We start from the raw sequence: 21,256 nt of genomic DNA on the forward strand, positions 1-21,256 counted from the left end.
TCCTCCCTTGCCTTGTCTAGGTCAGCTTGAAGAGCTGCAATTTTCCCTTCCTGTTCCAGTATTTTCCTATCTCTACTACAGATCCTACAATACCACTGGTGAGCCTCATTTATGTCCCCATTTCCCACGCCACTAATGGTTCAAATGGCTCTGAGAACTATGGGACTTAACAGCTATGGTCATCAGTCACCTAGAACTTAGAACTACTTAAACCTAACTAACCTAAGGACAACACACAACACCCAGTCATCACGAGGCAGAGACCCACGCCAATACATTCGCCCCAATGAAAGAAACTACAGCACCCATCATACCATACCCCGGAACTAACGATCCTACGGCATGTCACACACTTCTCACTTATGGTAAAAACAAATCGTATAAGCTGATTTAAGTAGTGACTAAAATGTAAACAAAGGACCCTAGAAACTATTCAGGCAGATATAAATAAATTGAAAGAGTACTGAATAAAAAAATTGGTGATTACATATAACTCACTGTTTACTTACGATATGCGCGCGTGAAATTAAGCCTAAAATCCGTGCTATAGGTGCGAGAAGGAAAATAAACTTATTACCCCGTTTAATCTTCTTTAATACTTCACTAACACTTCAACTAATGTAACAACACTTATATTATATTTATACCAACTGGAAACGTTTATCTGTAAGTTTAATTCACTGCTTACTTACGATTCGCGCGCGTGAAATTAGGCCTAGGATTCGTGCTACAGGCGCGAGAAGAAAAATATGCTTCTTACCCCGTTTAATCTTATTTTATACTTCATTAACACTTCCACTAATTCAACAACACTTATATTATATTTATAACACCTGTACACGTTTAAAAATAGCTTAATAACAACGCTTTTTATAATTATTTAGTGCAGCAAATACTCGAAGAGTCCACGTCGGTGCAGTGTTGCCAACCTACATCATAGGTTGTCAGATTTCAGTGCAGTCATTATAAATTGGTGCCATATACATGGGTCATTTCTTTTGTTATTGTTTTAACACTTTGCTGGTCATACATACATATCAAAGCTGGAGTTGTTTTAGTTTAATGGAATTAATATGTAACCAATTTCGAAGTAAATATAGGTGGTTCGATATTGCATTATGTACAATTACAACAAAGATAGTATACTGCATTCATAGGTCTGAGGATGGTGTAATGCAACACTAAAATTGATTGAAAAAAAAAAGGGGCACATAAATACATTTGAAGATGTCATACCTACTTGCTGACATGTTCCTCTAGCCTCAAAAAACAATCCCCATGTAAACACCACATGTAACATGCCAGGCTACATATACACTTTGCTTAGTGAGTAACCACTTTCTGTGGTTGGTTGGTTGGTTGTGGTGATGGTGGTGGTGGTGGTGGTTGTGGGGCACTCAACATCGTTGTCATCAGCGCCCGGATGAGTTCCAATCTTTCCATTTCCAGTCTCTCTCCACTAACCGAATGATGATCTGATGATGAGGACAACACAAACACCCAGTCCCCGGGTGGAGAAAATCAGAGACCCAGCTGGGAATCAAACCCAGGACCCCATGATCCAGAGGCAGCAACGCTAGCCACTAGATCATGAGCTGCAGATGCTTTCTGTGGGTACTGCTCATTTGACCTATTAACACTTTCAAGATGAACGACACAGCTCTTGTGTCGCACAGGTTTACTCCAAAAAGAATAATTTATGTAGGAGCTACATTTGCAGTTTCTCAGCTTCATATGTGAATCCCAAAATTTGTTTTATGTCTCCTCTGCATGAAGGGATTCTTTAACACTTGTGCGACCACAAAAAAATGCTATTGGCAGCCTGTGTCACTTGCCTTAGTGGGAAAGGAATGCTGCTTGCTTTGATTTGTTTCACCTAGCTGCCATATGCAGTGTCTCCCAATGTCACACACACAGCAACCTCTTTCAACTGTGCACTGAAGAGGTAACACTACTACTCCACAGCTTCAAGGTTTTGGAGAATCAATTGGAATTCAAACTCAGATTGACAAGGACTCTACAGTGTTTGATTGCTTCACCTACTTTTTCGGCAAAGAACTGCTGAAGAAGGTAATACGAGAGAGAAACCGCTCTGCTAGAACAACTACTGACAAGTTAAATGTAACATGGAACCTGGAGCCACCCACAGTTTGGCATTAGTGGAGTCTATTGAAACTCAGTGAACTGCACAAGTTTTTTGTTGTGGTTTTACATACGTGACTTGTTAGAAAACAGAAATTGACTTTAGTCTACAAATTTGCCACAAGATCGCCCAGAATGCTTCAGAAGTTTTCACACTAAACCAAATATAACTAAGCAATTTTAGACAAAAAAATACATTTTCAAACAGTCTTATTTTTAATACCAACAAATTCTAATCTTATCTCCATTTAGGAAATTATGTCAGAAAAAAATTTTGTTGTGAAAATAACACATTTTTATTTAGATATAAAATATTTGTCATACATGTACATTTATGTTTCTTTGCAGCATTTCACAAAAACAAAATCTGTCTTCCAAATGCAACAAACTAATCTTAATTCTGTGCAATAGAACCTCCTACATAAAATTCAAAAAAATTGTGGAAATGCGCAGTATCAGCCACTTAAATGACTCCCTAGCTGCCCAGCCCTCAAAGTGCTAAGGGGAATTACTTTCTATTTGATGAAATAGGTGAAGTAATCCACATCAAAGCTAGGCACAGAAACTTCTGAGATTCTAGTTTAACATCTCTATCAGCTCCAAACTAAAGGATTACAAGCAGTTCTGTGAACTATGCTGTAAATCAAGAATTGTGCTTCCACCCCTCGTACAAGACTAGCGGCACATGTAACTCAACTTTGTGTGATGTGGGCCTCAATCTACATACAGCCAGTTGCAACCAGTGTATCCAATGGCTACTGGCAGAGCCTCCTCTCTACCTACGAATAAATATGAATGTATTTAACACTTGTTTAAAATGTAACACACATTTTAGAGAAGGCACATGCCATCATCAAGGATAACACTAACAATCCTTTAAGAAATAAAATTCCTACCTGAAAAATAAGAAAATAAGAAACTGTCCAGTGGTTAAAAAACAAAATATTCAAATTTCTGGAAACTATATAAAACTGGAGATGTTTGGGGAAGTTAAGCACCATATGCAATTTCAAAACAGTAGTGGAGAGTCCTCTGTGGAATAAAAATACAAACAATTTCTAAGAATTCTGAATGTTCAATAGAAAAGTCTAGATAGTAAGCTGTAAAAATAAAAATTAATGCATCAAGTTAAGAAAGTAGGAAAGAAAAAAAGAATCTAACATAGTTCTTTGGGCTCAGATCATCTGGAATCAACAGGGTAATTTGAAGGACTTATTAAAATGTAATTAAGTACCACTAATATGATAGGGAGGAAAAAAAAAAACAAAAGAAAAGGCAGCAAGTTGAAAATCAGTAACAATATGACAGTTCAAAACTAGTACCAAACTGTCACAGAAGATAATTCTGAGCTTTGATGAAGTATGTTGGTGATTGTACTGTGATGAGCAAAACAACATGGCATATTTGGACAATACATGAACATAGTTAATCTCAAGATGACATTGATCAACAGTGATGGCCACAAACACACAAATAACAACAAATTTGGAACTGTCCTACAGTATCATGATGTTGAGGAAGCCAAATGGGGTGGACATGGAGTTATAGAAAGACATAATCATAAATTCTTAAAATATAACCATTCAAAGTAGTAAGAACCCAAAGGCATACATAAAGATTACAAAAAAGGTGAGATGTCAGAACCATGGAGAGAACTGTATTTGACAAGTTGGAATGTGAGAGCCAAAGAATTGTACAGAAAATGAAGAGAGAAATAATCAAAATATGTGCAGAAGCTTCAGCAGGTGACAGCTTGGCAACCAACAAAGCTCAGAGGTAGGAGCTTAGGCATGGCACTGCTGAGAGACCAGATTTGTGGACAGGATGGTGGTCAGTCTGGTCTGACACGTGGACATGAATTTAAAGACCCACAGTATAATACAGTTTAATACAGGGTGTTACAAAAAGGTACGGCCAAACTTTCAGGAAACATTCCTCACACACAAAGAAAGAAAATATGTTATGTGGACATGTGCCTGGAAATGCTTACTCTCCATGTAAGAGCTCATTTTATTACTTCTCTTCAAATCACATTAACCATGGAATGGAAACACACAGCAACAGAACGTACCAGCGTGACTTCAAACACTTTGTTACAGGAAATGTTCAAAATGTCCTCCATTAGTGAGGATACATGCAACCACCCTCCGTTGCATGGAATCCCTGATGCGCTGATGCAGCCCTGGAGAATGGCGTATTGTATCACAGCCGTCCACAATACGAGTACGAAGAGTCTCTACATTTGGTACCGGGGTTGCATAGACAAGAGCTTTCAAATGCCCCCATAAATGAAAGTCAAGAGGGTTGAGGTCTGGAGAGTGTGGAGGCCATGAAATTGGTGCACCTCTACCAATCCATCAGTCACCGAATCTGTTGTTGAGAAGCGTACGAACACTTCGACTGAAACGTGCAGGAGCTCCATCGTGCATGAACCACATGTTGTGTCGTACTTGTAAAGGCACATGTTCTAGCAGCACAGGTAGAGTATCCCGTATGAAATCATGATAATGTGCTCCATTGAGCATAGGTGGAAGAACATGGGGCCCAATCAAGACATCACCAACAATGCCTGCCCAAACATTCACAGAAAATCAGTGTTGATGACGTGATTGCACAATTGTGTGCAGATTCTCGCCAGCCCACACATGTTGTGAAAATTTACAACTTGATCACGTTGGAATGATGCCTCATCCGTAAAGAGAACATTTGCACTGAAATGAGGATTGACACATTGTTGGATGAACCATTCGCAGAAGTGTACCCGTGGAGGCCAATCAGCTGCTGATAGTGGCTGCACACGCTGTACATGGTACGGAAACAACTGGTTCTCCTGTAGCACTCTCCATACAGTGACGTGGTCAATGTTACCTTGTACAGCAGCAACTTCTCTGACGCTGACATTAGGGTTATCGTCAACTGCACGAAGAATTGCCTCGTCCATTGCAGGTGTCTTCATTGTTCTAGGTCTTCCCCAGTCGCGAGTCATAGGCTGGAATGTTCCATGCTCCCTAAGATGCCGATCAATTGTTTCGAACGTCTTCCTGTCGGGACACCTTCGTTCTGGAAATCTGTCTCGATACAAACGTACCGCGCCACAGCTATTGCCCCATGCAAATCCATACATCAAATGGGCATCTGCCAACTCCGCATTTGTAAACATTGCACTGACTGCAAAACCACGTTCGTAATGAACAATAACCTGTTGATGCTGCGTACTGATGTGCTTGATGCTGGTACTGTAGAGCAATGAGTCGCATCTCAACACAAGCACCGAAGTCAACATTACCTTCCTTCAATTGGGCCAACTGGCAGTGAATCGAGGAAGTACAGTACATACTGACGAAACTAAAATGAGCTCTAACATGGAAATTAAGCGTTTCCGGACACGTGTCCACATAACATCTTTTCTTTATTTGTGTGTGAGGAATGTTTCCTGAAAGTTTAGCCGTACCTTTTTGTAACACCCTGTATATCTATGCGCCATGTTCAAACGTATAGGGCAGCCAAGTTTTTACAGCTTTTCTTATCTGAAGAACATTACATTTCAATTCAATTCAGGACAGTTCTTTCTCTGAAAGGACTCAGTGAAGTAAGTAATTACTACGGTAGTAGGAAAGTAAAGCATTAACTATGCTGTCATGAAATATTTTACAGTGACTTTCTGCCACACTGTGCTGTCTACACTTAGAAATCAGACCAATAACTACAGTGATATTTTCATTCAAATTTCATTTCCCAAAGAGAAAGCAAGAACAGTATGATAACTTTTAAGTACTCATTTACATCCTATTGGCCAATAAAAGGTGCTCGTTGCAGATCATACACTCCTGGAAATGGAAAAAAGAACACATTGACACCGGTGTGTCAGACCCACCATACTTGCTCCGGACACTGCGAGAGGGCTGTACAAGCAATGATCACACGCACGGCACAGCGGACACACCAGGAACCGCGGTGTTGGCCGTCGAATGGCGCTAGCTGCGCAGCATTTGTGCACCGCCGCCGTCAGTGTCAGCCAGTTTGCCGTGGCATACGGAGCTCCATCGCAGTCTTTAACACTGGTAGCATGCCGCGACAGCGTGGACGTGAACCGTATGTGCAGTTGACGGACTTTGAGCGAGGGCGTATAGTGGGCATGCGGGACGCCGGGTGGACGTACCGCCGAATTGCTCAACACGTGGGGCGTGAGGTCTCCACAGTACATCGATGTTGTCGCCAGTGGTCGGCGGAAGGTGCACGTGCCCGTCGACCTGGGACCGGACCGCAGAGACGCACGGATGCACGCCAAGACCGTAGGATCCTGCGCAGTGCCGTAGGGGACCGCACCACCACTTCCCAGCAAATTAGGGACACTGTTGCTCCTGGGGTATCGGCGAGGACCATTCGCAACCGTCTCCATGAAGCTGGGCTATGGTCCCGCACACCGTTAGGCCGTCTTCCGCTCACGCCCCAACATCGTGCAGCCCGCCTCCAGTGGTGTCGCGACAGGCGTGAATGGAGGGACGAATGGAGACGTGTCGTCTTCAGCGATGAGAGTCGCTTCTGCCTTGGTGCCAATGATGGTCGTATGCGTGTTTGGCGCCGTGCAGGTGAGCGCCACAATCAGGACTGCATACGACCGAGGCACACAGGGCCAACACCCGGCATCATGGTGTGGGGAGCGATCTCCTACACTGGCCGTACACCACTGGTGATCGTCGAGGGGACACTGAATAGTGCACGGTACATCCAAACCGTCATCGAACCCATCGTTCTACCATTCCTAGACCGGCAAGGGAACTTGCTGTTCCAACAGGACAATGCACGTCCGCATGTATCCCGTGCCACCCAACGTGCTCTAGAAGGTGTAAGTCAACTACCCTGGCCAGCAAGATCTCCGGATCTGTCCCCCATTGAGCATGTTTGGGACTGGATGAAGCGTCGTCTCACGCGGTCTGCACGTCCAGCACGAACGCTGGTCCAACTGAGGCGCCAGGTGGAAATGGCATGGCAAGCCGTTCCACAGGACTACATCCAGCATCTCTACGATCGTCTCCATGGGAGAATAGCAGCCTGCATTGCTGCGAAAGGTGGATATACACTGTACTAGTGCCGACATTGTGCATGCTCTGTTGCCTGTGTCTATGTGCCTGTGGTTCTGTCAGTGTGATCATGTGATGTATCTGACCCCAGGAATGTGTCAATAAAGTTTCCCCTTCCTGGGACAATGAATTCACGGTGTTCTCATTTCAATTTCCAGGAGTGTATTTTCTAGCTGATCTGCCCAAACTTTTGATACATACACCAAGTTACTATGTTCTTGTAAAGAGGAACCAACCTCTTTGATGAGGTGTGAAATATCCTCAGGTCCAAAAATTAAACAGAGTGCTTACACTTCACACCACACTAGGGTGCACCACAGGTGTGGTGAGTAGTACCTTTGCCATGGTTGGGGGCGTAAATGGACAAAAAAAAGAATCCAACAGGAGAGGTATGTGGTGGGCTTTTCTACCCTTTGTTCTCTTGTGCACATGACAAAAAGTCTTTCCTTCAGCCAACAACTGTGAACAAATGCTGTTGTCACAGTGAACTATTTCAGTTTGATTGCTTCAAAGTATATGAGAGGAGGAGGAGGAGGAGGAGGAGGAGGACTGAAATGGACAACCGATCTTCAGCTGTATCACATAATTTCTCCTGATTGATATCCTGTCAGCATATGCCTTAAATGAAATCTCTATCTTATCTCAAAAAATATGCAGTTGTTTATGGTGCCAAATATAAGAGGTAATAAATTTTGTTTCCGTGAGGACCCCTAAATGAAAACACAGGCAGTTCTAGGCCGTAATGTGAATGTTCTTTATTTGAATCACACATCTGGCTAATTTTGACCTTAAGTTATTTTCAAAGCACATGTGGCGTAACATATTACATACTGTAATTATCATATTCTTTTACGTTACACACACAAAATCAGATATCGTATTCCATAATTATTTTAGGACTGAATCCATCTCAAAAATGTTACATCATAACATGCACATGTTGGCAGCAGTACTCTTAAATAATTCTTTTATGAAGATAAGAGGTATATCAATACAGCAAAGCTACTTGATGAAATACTTGCTTTCAAGATCCAGTGAAAGAGATTATGAAAGAGCATTGACACAGCTTTCCATTCGGAAATTTTGAAGGTCTTTCTCATTCAAAGTATACATTAAGAGATGCTTATCCAAACATTAAAACAGCTTTGAGGATACTATGACAATTCCTGTGACTGCAGCATCTGGTGAGAGCAATTTCATCAAATTAAAGAAAACAAAAAACTACTTAAGGTGAAGTGAAGATGAAACCAAACCATTAAATTTAGGTATCTTGTTTGTGAAGTACTTCTGAGGACATTCTTCCAAAAGCTGGCTTGAATAACTAGTTAAACAACCCACAAGCAACAGAAATCTTTTAGACCTTGGAGCTACAAACAGGTCTGACCTTATCAACAGTGTCAGTATACAAACAGGGACTGGGGTTCATGATATCATTGTAACAATGGTTACTAACAGTAAAAAAAAAAAAAAAAAAAAAAAAAAAAAAAAAAAAAAAAAAGCCAGGAGAATGTTTATGATAGAAAAAGCAGATAAGCAGTTGTTAACACCCCACTTAGACAATGAATGAGTATCATTTAGCTCCAGTACAATGGATGCAAACGGATTATGGGCAATGTTTAAACTGACTGTTAATCACACTATGGAAACATGTGGTTTGATGGATTAATGATGGGGAAGGACCTTCCACGGTTTAATAATCAACTTTAGAAAATGCTGAGGAAACAGAGATAGTTGCACTCTTGGGGGGGGGAAACAAAATGTCGACAGGTAAAAGTTAGTAGAAATTCGTGTGTAGGTAAGAAGATCAGTTCATGATGCATACAACTACAACTTCTACTGTTGCACATTAGCGAAAAATCTTGCTAAGAACCTGAAAAAATTCAGGTCATACATAGTAAAATCAGTAAGCGGGTTGAAGGCTTCTATCCAGCCATTCCTCATTAAGTCTGATGTGGCTGTAGAAGACAGCACAATGAAAGCTGTAGTTTTTAATTTCACACTTAAGAAATCACTCATGCATGCAGATTGTACAAACATACCATTGTTTGACTGTCACACGCACACACTTTCACCTGGGAGACAAAGAATCTGCATCTGTGCATAAAGAAGCAACTGAAAGAGTTGAAACCAAGTAAGTCACCAGGTGCAGATGGAATCCAAATTCAGTTTTATATAGAGTACTGTGCAGCATTGGCTCCTTTGGACCCTTATTTAGCTTGCATTTATCGCAAACCTCTCACCCAGCCAAAAGCCCCAAGTGAATGGAAAAAAAGTGCAGGTGACTCCTGTATATAATAAAGGTAAAAGAACTCACCCACATAATTAAATACCAGTATCCTTAACATCGATTTGCTGCAGGATTCTTTAACGCATTCCAGGTCCTAATGTAACACATTTCCTTGAGACAAAAAGGTGTGTGTCCAGAAATTAGCACAGATTTAGAAAACATCACTTGTGTCAACCTCAGCTTACCGTTTTCTCACATGATGTCCTATAAACCATGAATGGAGGGCAGACAGACAGATTCCATATTCCCAGATTTGCAAAAAGCATTTGACTTGGTGCCCTGACTGCAGAATGGTGACAAAGGTCCGAGCATATGGTTTAGGTTCCCTGATGTGTGAATTGCTCAAGGACTTTTTAAGTAATGGAAGCCAGTAGGCAGTCCTCAAAGAGGAGACAGTGTGTCATCAAGACTGCCCCAGGACATCGACATCTACATCTCCATATCTACATCTACATGGATACTCTGCAAATCACATTCCAGTGCCTGGCAGAGGGTTCATCGAACCACCTTCACAATTCTCTATTACTCCAATCTCGTATAGCGCATGGAAGGAATGAGCACCTATGTCTTTCAGTACAAGCTCTGATTTCCCTTATTTTATCGTGATGATTGTTCCTCCCTATATAGGTCGGTGTCAACAAAATATTTTCGCATTCGGAGGAAGACTGTGTGACAGAACTGTTTATGTTTTTCCTCTACCTGACTGACGGACAGGGTGAGCAGCAATGTTCAGCTGTTTGCTGATGACACTGTGGTGTATGGGAAGGTGGTAAATAAATGTCATGTAGCTAGGGCCTCCCGTCAGGTAGACCATTCGCCTGATGCAAGTCTTGCGAGTTGACACCACTTTGGTGACTTGCGTGTTGATGGGGATGAAATGATGATGATAAGGACAACACAACACCCAGTCCCTGAGCGGAGAAAATCTCAGACCCAGCCAGGAATCGAACCCGGGTGTTAGGTATGACATTCCGTCATGCTGACCACTCAGCTACCAGGGGTGAACTGGGAAGGTGGTGTCATTGAGTGTCTGTAGGAATATACAAGATGACTTAGACAAAATTTCTAGTTTGTGTGATAATTGGTAGCTTGCTCCAAATCAATAATAATTTAAGGTAAAATATATCTAAAAACACAGATGATGTGACTTACCGAACGAAAGTGCTGGCAGGTCGATAGACACACAAACAGACACATTGAATGTCTGCTTGTGTGTGTGTGTGTGTGTGTGTGTGTGTGTGTGTGTGTGTGTGTGTGTGTATACCTGTCCTTTTTTCCCCCCTAAGGTAAGTCTTTCCGCTCCCGGGATTGGAATGACTCCTTACCCTCTCCCTTAAAACCCACATCCTTTCGTCTTTCCCTCTCCTTCCCTCTTTCCTGATGAGGCAACAGTTTGTTGTGAAAGCTTGAATTTCGTGTGTATGTTTGTGTTTGTTTGTGTGTCTATCGACCTGCCAGCACTTTCGTTCGGTAAGTCACATCATCTGTGTTTTTAGATATATTTTTCCCACGTGGAATGTTTCCCTCTATTATATTCATATCATAATTTAAGGTAATGTGGATAAGCAGAAGAAATAGCCCTGTAACATTCAAATACAGGATTAGCAGGATGCAGCTTGACAGTGTTATAAATATCTAGGCGTAATGGCACAAAGCAAGATGAAATGGAACAGGCATGTAAGGTTTGTGGTAGGGAAGGTGAATGTTTGACTTCATTTCATTGGGATAATTTTGGGAAACTGCAGCTCACTCATAAAGGAGACAGCATACAGAACGCTAGTACGACCCATTCTTGAGGACTGTTCAAGTATTTGAGATCCCCACAAGGTCAAATTAAAGGAAGGCTCAAAGCAATTCAGAGGCGTGCAGCTTGATTTGTTAATGGTAGATACCATAAGCATGCAAGTATTTACAGATATGCTTCATGAACTCAAATGAAAGCATCTGGAGGGAAGACAGCAATCTTTCTGCAAGGCACTATTGTGCAAATTTAGAGAACAGGCATTTGAGGCTGACTGCAGAGCGATTCTACTGTTATTGAACACTGAAATTGCATTTTGTCTTTTTTCCTCAAGCCTGAGGTTTGCATATACTCCTAAAATAGCAGTTCAATTCCTGCATAGCGAGCTATGATGCGACTTCAAAAATAACACCAAATCTGGCAAAAATACCGAAACTGGGAAAAAATAACAACAAAACAGGCACATAAAACTTAGAGGGGGGGAGAGAAAAAAAGTACACTGATATCTGGCCAAAAAGGAGTTCCGAAATCTGACCACAAGATTAAATGATTTTTTCCTGTCCCGAATTATTAACAATTTATGCTATTGTGACCATTCCTGTACCAATCTGAAGGTCATCGCCAATGCTGTTCAACAATATACACAAAGTTACCATCAGCACTACCCATAGGTAGAATGCTGCCCTCTATTAGACTGCAAGAGTTCAGTTGAAAGTAAAGCACCATTAGCGATGCATTAGACCATGTCCTACGTAAGCAATAGATGCAACCAACAGCACACGATTGCTTCAAAAGACAAAACACAACCACAGGTATAGTTATGGAAATTTCCTAGGTAAGCAACGTCCATAGAGCTGCCTGTCCCTTGCAGCTTGGATTCAAATGTGTCTGAATCTTGTTGCCACAGCATGTGCGGCAGTGACAGTGACAGCTACTAGTCTTTTCCGCAAAGCACAGGAGCAGATGTGATGGTTGTTATGAACTTATGAAATACTTATCTGATTTTAAGAAAACTATTCTATGAAAACATTTGATTCTTCTGCATCTTGCAGCTTGATATCTTCGCTCAATGGAGGGCTGAATTTCTTTTCATTATTTGTCATAGTTGCTGTGCTGCACGAAACTAAATAAATGACTGCACAAAATTTTTAAGAGTTTCCGCAGATAAAATCACACTGAGTAGACTTTGCATGTAGTTCATTTTAAGCCATACATCATTGCATATTAAAAGCAGCCAACACATCGAAATTGTATTTAAAGTTGAGAGCAGAATGATAGCTCTTTTCATTCTTGAGCTATTGGTTCTTATATCAGACGACAGGTCGTTTGCAGCACACCCGAATGATTTCCTTAGGACCTGGAATCAAGTGACCGTAAAAATCGTCGTATTTTATAAATGATTCAAGGTATCAAGATGAGGTTTTTGGAAATGACAGCAGACAAAAAGGATGTGTTTTGTTGTATGAGTAACACTCTAAACATTTCGGTCAAATGTTTGAGCGGAGGAAAAACAAGACTTCCTATAAATTACACAAAGAGATTTTGTCCAAATTTTCATACCCAAACAAAGAGTGAGAAATGGGCAAATGAGGTATCAAAGTGACCAGTGTGAGGTCCAGTATTACAAGAAAATATTTAATTGTTTATAAGTAATCAGGGTAATTAAGGAAAATTTAATTACCGATTTGAGGAAAACTGAAATATTTCATGAACAGCTGCTGCTAGCTATGTAAATGAAGTGTGAAAAAGTTCATCTCTTCAAGGTCTGGCTACCTTGTGCATAAAAAGATACATTGGTGCTACATTTAACTGCCCAAAGGGCTTCCTTCAAATCAAGTGCTAAATTTAGAAATTTTGAGAACAGAAGATACTAGGAAGGCAAATGGGGTGTCAATGAAATCGTGCTTTCTGAATTAAAAATAAATAAATAAATAAAAATAAAAAATGAAAGAAATCTGTTAAATATTTTGTGAAAATGATTTGTCTGAAAAAATAAAACAGATCAGAGACATTTGATGTGCCTTTGCCTCGAAATCATGTACAGAAAATGAGATGCATCAAATATTCATGTAACCTGTTTTCTTACTTTTATTATGCTATTTCACAAAAATTTTCACTTCCTTTTCAAAGATTTGGTATGCTTTACTTACACATACTATTTAGATGAATTGAAACACTTGGCCTTAACAATGATTGCTGATGAATTACGTTACCAACAATAAAATATCAGTAAACTTTCATGCTTGTTCATTGTGTTTTATTAAGAATTTAATGTGTGTGATATATTCCGGGATAGGTGATAAAATATAAGTAGTAGCCAGGATCGAACCTGGGACCTAATAATGATCCCATTTACTACTTTATGATGCAACCGTTACACCATGTATACCTTCAGCAGTAAATCGCTCATTATTCCATATTTACCTAGTCACTCTCCCGCACTTACTAGTTGTTGAAAGCTCTTGGTCATGTCACAAACATTCATCTTTAATTTATTGACGAGACATCTGAATGTGTCTCTGCTCATCCACTTATAATCAAAGCATTTGTGTGGCAATCTTCACATTTTATGATATAAATTACGAAATTCTCCATGAAGATTCCTCCCTTCATAAATTTCATGCACAGTGCTTCTGTATCACTTTATTTTCCTAAGCAAAACTAATTTTGCTGCCTTACCCTCAAGCTACAATGTTCTACAGTTTAGAGGTGCCATTTTATAGAAACAGATGGTCAGTTCTAGAAGCCATCTTGTGGCGGGAGACTATCATTTGCATGCAGCACACCCAAGCATATCGCCTGATGTTGCCACTTGTTTCTGGATGTCGCATATCCAGATGTTACTTGCTGTAGGGTATGGCCTTAGGGACAGCACGGGAACACCAGAGTGAACATCCATTCTGCTACGAAGGACAATTGCAACCAATGATCGGGTCCAAACCATCAATGCAAATAAGGCTTATCAACCAAGGAAGTTGCTCGACATGTGCACCAGAGTCAAAGTGATGTGCTGTGGATGGGGTATCAGACCCGCCTGGAAGATGGTTTTGAGGACTCACACCACACATACTGTCCACATTTGCAAAGTGCACAAGATGGCAGATATCTACAACTTTTGAGTCAACGGAACCATGGGCTGAGTGCTCCAGAACTGTATTCAGCATGCGAAGGGCTACAGGATGTTGCAGATTGCACCAAACTATAAGGAGAAGAGTGCACGATGCGAATCTCCACTCTCAACGACATGGTGAGAACCAGAACATCATTACCGATGGGCAAGAAATCTTACAGAATGGATGCACCCGAGTTGGGGTCGAGTGGTGTTGATGCAGGCAGCTCTGATATTTGGACAGCGATGATTGCAGACTGTGTGTCTGGAGACAACCAGATAATACTGAATGTCTCCCAACACTGTGTTTCCCATGTGCATCAAGGTGGTGGCAGAGAGATGTTCTGGGGTGCATAAGGCGATGTACAGCTCTTCTGATTGTTGAGGGAAACATCACCACTCTAATGTACAGGGACGAAATTCTGTAACCAACAATGCAACCATGCTGTCAACATTTTAGTGACAATTTCATCTTGATGGATGGTAACTCTCACGCTCAAGGTGCTCTTCTCGTGCAACACATACTTTCAGCATGCTAGGATCACCACCACAGAGTGGCCTGCCTGTTCCACAATATGAGACCAATTGAACATGGGTAGGATCAATTGAAACAAGCTGTTTTTGGGTGTTGACAATGACCACACACTCACTGCGACTCATGCAGGATCGCCATTGAAGAGTGGGACAATTTGGACTAAGGCTGACTTGATGATCTCATCAAAGGTATGCCACAACAGACTCAAGCCGGAACAGAAGTAAGGAGTGCTGTAAAAAAACTTCCATGTGAAACTGATGATTTTGTCACTACACGATTTTCTTTCCATTTGGTGATCTAGAAACATTGCAAAGAAATTATGCGCATGTCTCAGAATTATGTTTCTGTGCCATGAATTTTGAAATATAGGGGTGATGCAAAACTTTGGCGTGTGTGTGTGTGTGTGTGTGTGTGTGTGTGTGTGTGTTTTTTTTTTTTTTTTTAATACTAAGTTCAACGTACCGTAGTTGCCATAAACAATAAGATATAGATTTCTAAATCTGCGTGGCTAAATGGCAGAAAGGAGATAGTATTGCAGATAGTGGGACGGTAGTGTCTGTGACACCATACAGTGCGTTCCATTCAATATTGTGACTGCACAGCATAGAAAATAGCATCAGATTTTTTCTTCAATTATGTTGCTAAAATTGTTTCTATTATTTCCACCACTGACAATCTAGACACAGTACTTCATAGCCCACTAATTTCAAAACTCTAGTAAGATGAAATGGTGAACAGACTTTACAACCAGGAATTAATATGCAGATAAAGCACCACAACTTTTGTGTGACTTATCAGAATTAAGTTTCACTTCATTTGTAGAGAACAGCTAATTTACAAAGGATCTACCCTTACTTGAACAGAACAGCTTTGTTGTTCCCAGGTATCATCTGTATCTGAAGAGTCTTTGGTATGATGAGTTGCATTTGTACCACTACAAGAGGTGTTGTCATTTTCTTCTCCACTTGGTTCTTCTTGGATAACATTCTCTGAAGATAATATCTCAGCAACGAGTGATTCCTCTGAAGGTTCATACAAATTAAGGTCATTTGTAGCTGCCTTGTTAGTAACACAGCTGTGTATACAAGAGAAAGAACAATAGTTTAATTCATCAATGAAATTATACGCAATGGCAAAGCAATCAAATCCAAATAAACGTTTAATGACTTGACAGGTAAGATGACAATGCAATACATTGTGAGAAGTGGAAAATGTAGTAACATTTTCAGAATGTCCACCACCCCAATAAATGAAATTATAATCAAAATATGTGAAAACATTAAGATACAAAAGGACCTCAGATCAGACAAGATAGAGACATGTATATAGATTTGATTCCTTGTTTCTAGTCCAATTAGTACAGTGACACTTACTGCGGTCAATGTTCAAAAAATTACTAGCTAGCACAGACAAACAGACTAAAAGAATGCTTTTCTAAGCTAGTTCCTGAAAATATTGCAAGCATTTACTAGTAACTGAAAATAATTATGTCCTCAATTCCTGTGAGACCATTAAACATTTCAATCTACTGTTTAAAACAAACGTAGCACACCTCATTATGTAAGAAAACAATTTGGGTATTTCATCCTTTCAAAAGCAGTCATACGGAAGGATGGTTTAAGGCAACATTTCATAAACATTCAACACACTCAGATAAGGATAGCATGAGAAGGAAGTGACCAACTTTGTCAGATGAAGTATCTTGGCATCTGTATAAAAGACACACATTAGAACATAACACAACACTTTATTATACAAATAGCAATATGTAGCCTTCACATGAAGAGGAGTTGGTATATCTTCAGAGGATGTTGTTGTTGTGGTCTTCAGTCCAGAGACTGGTTTGATGCAGCTCTCCATGCTACTCTATCCTGTGCAAGCTTCATCATCTCCCAGTACCATCCTTCTGAATCTGTTTAGTGCACTCATCTCTTGGTCTCCCTCTACGATTTTTACCCTCCACACTGCCCTCCAATACTAAATTGGTGACCCCTTGATGACTCAGAACATGTCCCACCAAGCGATCCCTTCTCCTAGTCAAGTTGTGCCACAAACTCCTCTTCTCCCCAATTCTATTCAATACCTCCTCATTAGTTATGTGATCTACCCATCTAATCTTCAGCATTCTTCTGTAGCACCACATTTCGAAAGCTTAGATTCTCTTCTTGTCCAAACTATTTATCGTCCACGTTTCACTTCCAACCATGGCTAGACTCCATACAAATACTTTCAGAAACGACTTCCTGACACTTAAATCTATACTCGATGTTAACAAATTTCTCTTCTTCAGAAACGATTTCCTTGCCATTGCCAGTCTACATTTTATATCCTCTCTACTTCGACCATAATCAGTTATTTTGCTCCCCAAATAGCAAAAATCATTTACTACTTTAAGCGTCTTGTTTCCTAATCTAATTCCCTCAGCATCATCCGACTTCATTCGACTACATTCCATGATCCTCGTTTTGCTTTTGTTGATGTTCATCTTATACCCTCCTTTCAAGACACTGTCCATTCCATTCAACTGCTCTTCCAAGTCCTTTGCTGTCTCTGACAGAATTACAATGTCATCGGCAAACCTCAAAGTTTTTATTTCTTCTCCATGGATTTTAATACCTACTCTGCATTTTTCTTTCGTTTCCTTTACTGCTTGCTCAATATACAGATTGAATAACATCGGGGAGAGGCTACAACCCTGTCTCACTCCTTTCCCAACCACTGCTTCCCTTTCATGCCCCTCGACTCTTATAACTGTCATCTGGTTTCTGTAAAAATTGTATATAGCCTTTTGCTCCCTGTATTTTACCCCTGCCACCTTCAGAATTTGAAAGAGAGTATTCCAGTCAACATTGTCAAAAGTTTTCTCTAAGACTACAAATGCGAGAAATGTAGGTTTGCCTTTCCTTAATCTATTTTCTCAGATAACGTCCTCCTGATCTTCAGAGGATACGAGGATTAAAATGAAGGTAGAATTGAGATATCTGAATATGAAGAGGATGACACTTATAGTGATATCACAAAAGAGAGGCATTTATCTTCACAAAAGGGAAAGCTAATATTGTTGTGAATACGACATCCTCGAGTTTAAATTGTTTGGTTGCAACAACCTTGAGATAAATAATAATACTTTAACAGTAAGCTATATTTAGCTTCAAAAATACAGGGCATTTCATGTACAATTCAGTGCAGTCTCCAGCTTTGAGTTGAATCAGTACCTACATGGACTGTTTGTGATCATCACATGACATTCTGGTCAAGTGATTGGACAGTGTGGCAGGTGGTGTATTTATTTTAGCTGCATATAAATAAGATGAATTAGGAGAGGCCTTGGAAAGAAGTACAAGAAAATCACTGCACCATTTACAGTAAGGTCGCAGAAATAACATACCTGATACTTCATACACTTAGAGCGCATTGTGTGTGTGTGTGTGTGTGTGTGTGTGTGTGTGTGTGTGTGTGTTGAGTGGGGGGGGGGGGGGGCACTTCAGTGCCAATCTGTGCTCTGGAACTAATAAACTTTGCTACAGTGATGGTGTGGCACTGCCACACTTACACAACTCAAGGCTGCACATTTGTTGCAGATCATGAGTTACTGATACAGATTTTGTTAATAGTGAGGTGTGAAATGTGGTACTGCCAATTTCAAATGTATCTGTAAGTATGAACTCTTCCTCAAGCCACAGGAAAGTAGACAGGGGAGCTACCTCTGCCAATATCATGGGCTTGTATATAATATACGATGCTATTTTGATGAAGAAAATTATAACAGTGGGCCTCTTACATCTTTGTCGAACAAGTAGCTGCAGCTCTGAAAATTGTAACTATCTCTATGAAGGAAATAAGAGAGAAGTGAGATGAAGATTTAAAGGAAACAACTGCTACCCTTTTGACTTGAGGAAAAACCAGAGAGTGTGTTGCTAAAATGATGGAACTGGATCATTTTCAAGAAGACGCACTTCGGCAACATATATAAGACTGTTACGTGCAGAAAAAATATCTCACTTGGAAGAAGTTCAATCTCTCACTATGAGATCCTGAGGGGTTTTTTTTTAATGAAAAACCAGACTTTCAGTGGTGCTAAAGAAGATGAGATTTTAATGGAAAACAATTCCTGGAAGACGAGTTCTGCTTGAATGGGAAGGTATTGTTGCCTGAAGATAGCAGTTTCTGAGGGAGGTATGCAAATGCAAACCTCACGAAATCATTTGTTTGGACTAAATGCAGGTAAATATTAGTCATTTCAAACCAACTGCATAGATCCATGACACTGCAAGTTCCAAATGGAGAAGACAGTCAGCTCACTGTTTTAGACGCTAGAACGATCAGTGGGTTTGTTCCAAATGTTTTGCTGGTTACATAGAAGAAATCTGTAGACTACCATGAAGAAATGACAGCAACAGAATTTAAAGGATAGTTAGCACACTCTTTGCTTCCAAACACAGAAGAAAATTCAACTGAATAATTTTTGATAATGCATCGTATCACCTGTTCAGTTAAATAAAGCTTCTACATGCAGCAGCAGGAAGTGACACAGTGGACTAACTAGGCAAGAACGGCATATATTCATTTGATAGTAAAATGAAAAAAGCACGAACAGGGTGTATACGCAGACAAGGAAAAAAATTTTGCGGATTTTTCCCGGTTAAAATTTAATCTTCTCCTAGGTGAAAATACACTTTTGTCATATTACGTCACAGTATACTTTATCTCTTAACTGTAAGAGTTATCAATCCTTTGAATGGCTATGGTTTTAAACATTGGTGTAGACTCTCTCAGCACTTTAGAAAACGAAACTCAGTAGGGGAACGTGTTTTGGAAAGATCTTTGACGTGCAGCAACATGGACGCTGCATATTTTCGTTTTACGGAAGTATAAATGCGAATTTCACCTAATACCACATGTTACTTTCTGAACCACTGAAATCAAGATTGTGATGCACTTTTTTCAGCCAGTCACAGCTCATGTCACATAACCTTGCCAGCTGATGACAGTGGATATTCAGAGTACAGGATATATGATGTAGTCAGCCAATAGCAATATCACTGTTAAGTAGCGCGAAAAGACAAACAGGAAAAGTTGATGGTTTAAATTAATATACATAGCGTTGCTATAAGAATAACAGCTCATTCACATATAATATTGGTCTCTCTGATTTGTGGGGACGTAGGACTCTGGCTCCCTCCCCAATAATGTCACTACCCTACCGTAGCGAGAACAACTTTATCTTTGTCAGATCAGTTCTCTGTAGTACGCACTCTACGCTACACGCACTGTGTATACACTGCAAGAATAAAAGTATTCATAGTAAGTGATGGGAGAATGAGTGATTATCTTCTTAATTACCACGCCCGCTCTCCACTACCTATAGATTAATAAGCTGCGGAGAAAAGCTATGCTTTCCCATATAATGTTAATTTCTTTTGTGCATGTTACACTTTAAGATACATCACACAAATGTGCCAGAAAAATGTTTAATAACGACATAAATGTCTGATCTTCTGGGCTCTAAATTCTTCTAAATGGCTTGCCCTCAAAGAGTTGATTTTTAAATGAGAGACAAACGCTCTTTGATTTTAAAAATTCATCGTACATTCTCGCACATAGTTCATCTTGCGTAAAAGGAAATTTACTTTGAAAGTAAAGCCTAGTTTACACAACACTAGGTTGCAGGCAACTGCACTACCGGCCACTGCACATGCGTGCCGCACAGTCGCGCAACTCTGTGAAACTAAACACTTTCGGCGTGTTCCAACTTTGGCAACACTAGTTGCATGAGTTTTGAGGTTACATGTGTTCATGGTGTGTGGACGAACTGAAATATGAAGTGGGGAACGGAGAATAATGTTCCCTTTTTGGATATCTGCACACAGTCGTTGTACAAAATAGGCTTAATGCTTTTCAAACCACCATTCACAATATTTTCCCGTGACCTGTTAGAAATAGGTTCATTTCAGCACTTGGCAGAGTGTAGCAGAAAACAGTCGTCACTGCACTTGTGCAGCTACAATTACGTAGGAAGCCCATATGTTTGTACAGAAAATATCTTACATTATGTCCTAAAAGAAACAAGACATCAATGGATAATCCACGAGCATCTGAATTTCATGAACCATACTAAAATGCATAATTCGGCTTATAGTGCACATTTGTATGTCCAGATTCCCAATGAAGTAGGCCTTGACATGATATTAAGCTTTTCAGTCTGGTTTTAAAGACGTAAATGTTCTTGGAGTAACAATACTGTATTATTTCTTGGTTGGTTCTTTATTATGGCATAATGCCATATGTGGTAGACGATGAAAATGTGCACTTCAAATGCAGTGAACAGTTGAAACTAGCCAATAGCGTGGAATTAAACACT

The 21,256-nt window shown here is 40.2% G+C and overlaps 1 protein-coding gene across 8 annotated transcripts in view; it reads right to left on the minus strand.

Annotated features, from left to right (window-relative positions):
• LOC126248615 (protein phosphatase methylesterase 1) overlaps positions 1–21,256 on the minus strand; it is a 102,284-nt gene that overhangs the window by 33,966 nt on the left and 47,062 nt on the right. For all 8 annotated transcript variants that reach the window (XR_007545513.1, XR_007545515.1, XR_007545514.1 and 5 more), the window contains exon 6: positions 15,751–15,970. Coding sequence is in view for 5 of the 8 variants with exons in the window: in XM_049949769.1 (XP_049805726.1) it covers positions 15,751–15,970 (220 nt within the window). In the remaining 3 variants the exon portion in view is untranslated. The remainder of the gene's footprint in view (positions 1–15,750; positions 15,971–21,256) is intronic.

The sequence above is a fragment of the Schistocerca nitens genome, chromosome 3, assembly GCF_023898315.1.
Source record: "Schistocerca nitens isolate TAMUIC-IGC-003100 chromosome 3, iqSchNite1.1, whole genome shotgun sequence".
NCBI classification, from domain to species: domain Eukaryota; kingdom Metazoa; phylum Arthropoda; class Insecta; order Orthoptera; family Acrididae; genus Schistocerca; species Schistocerca nitens.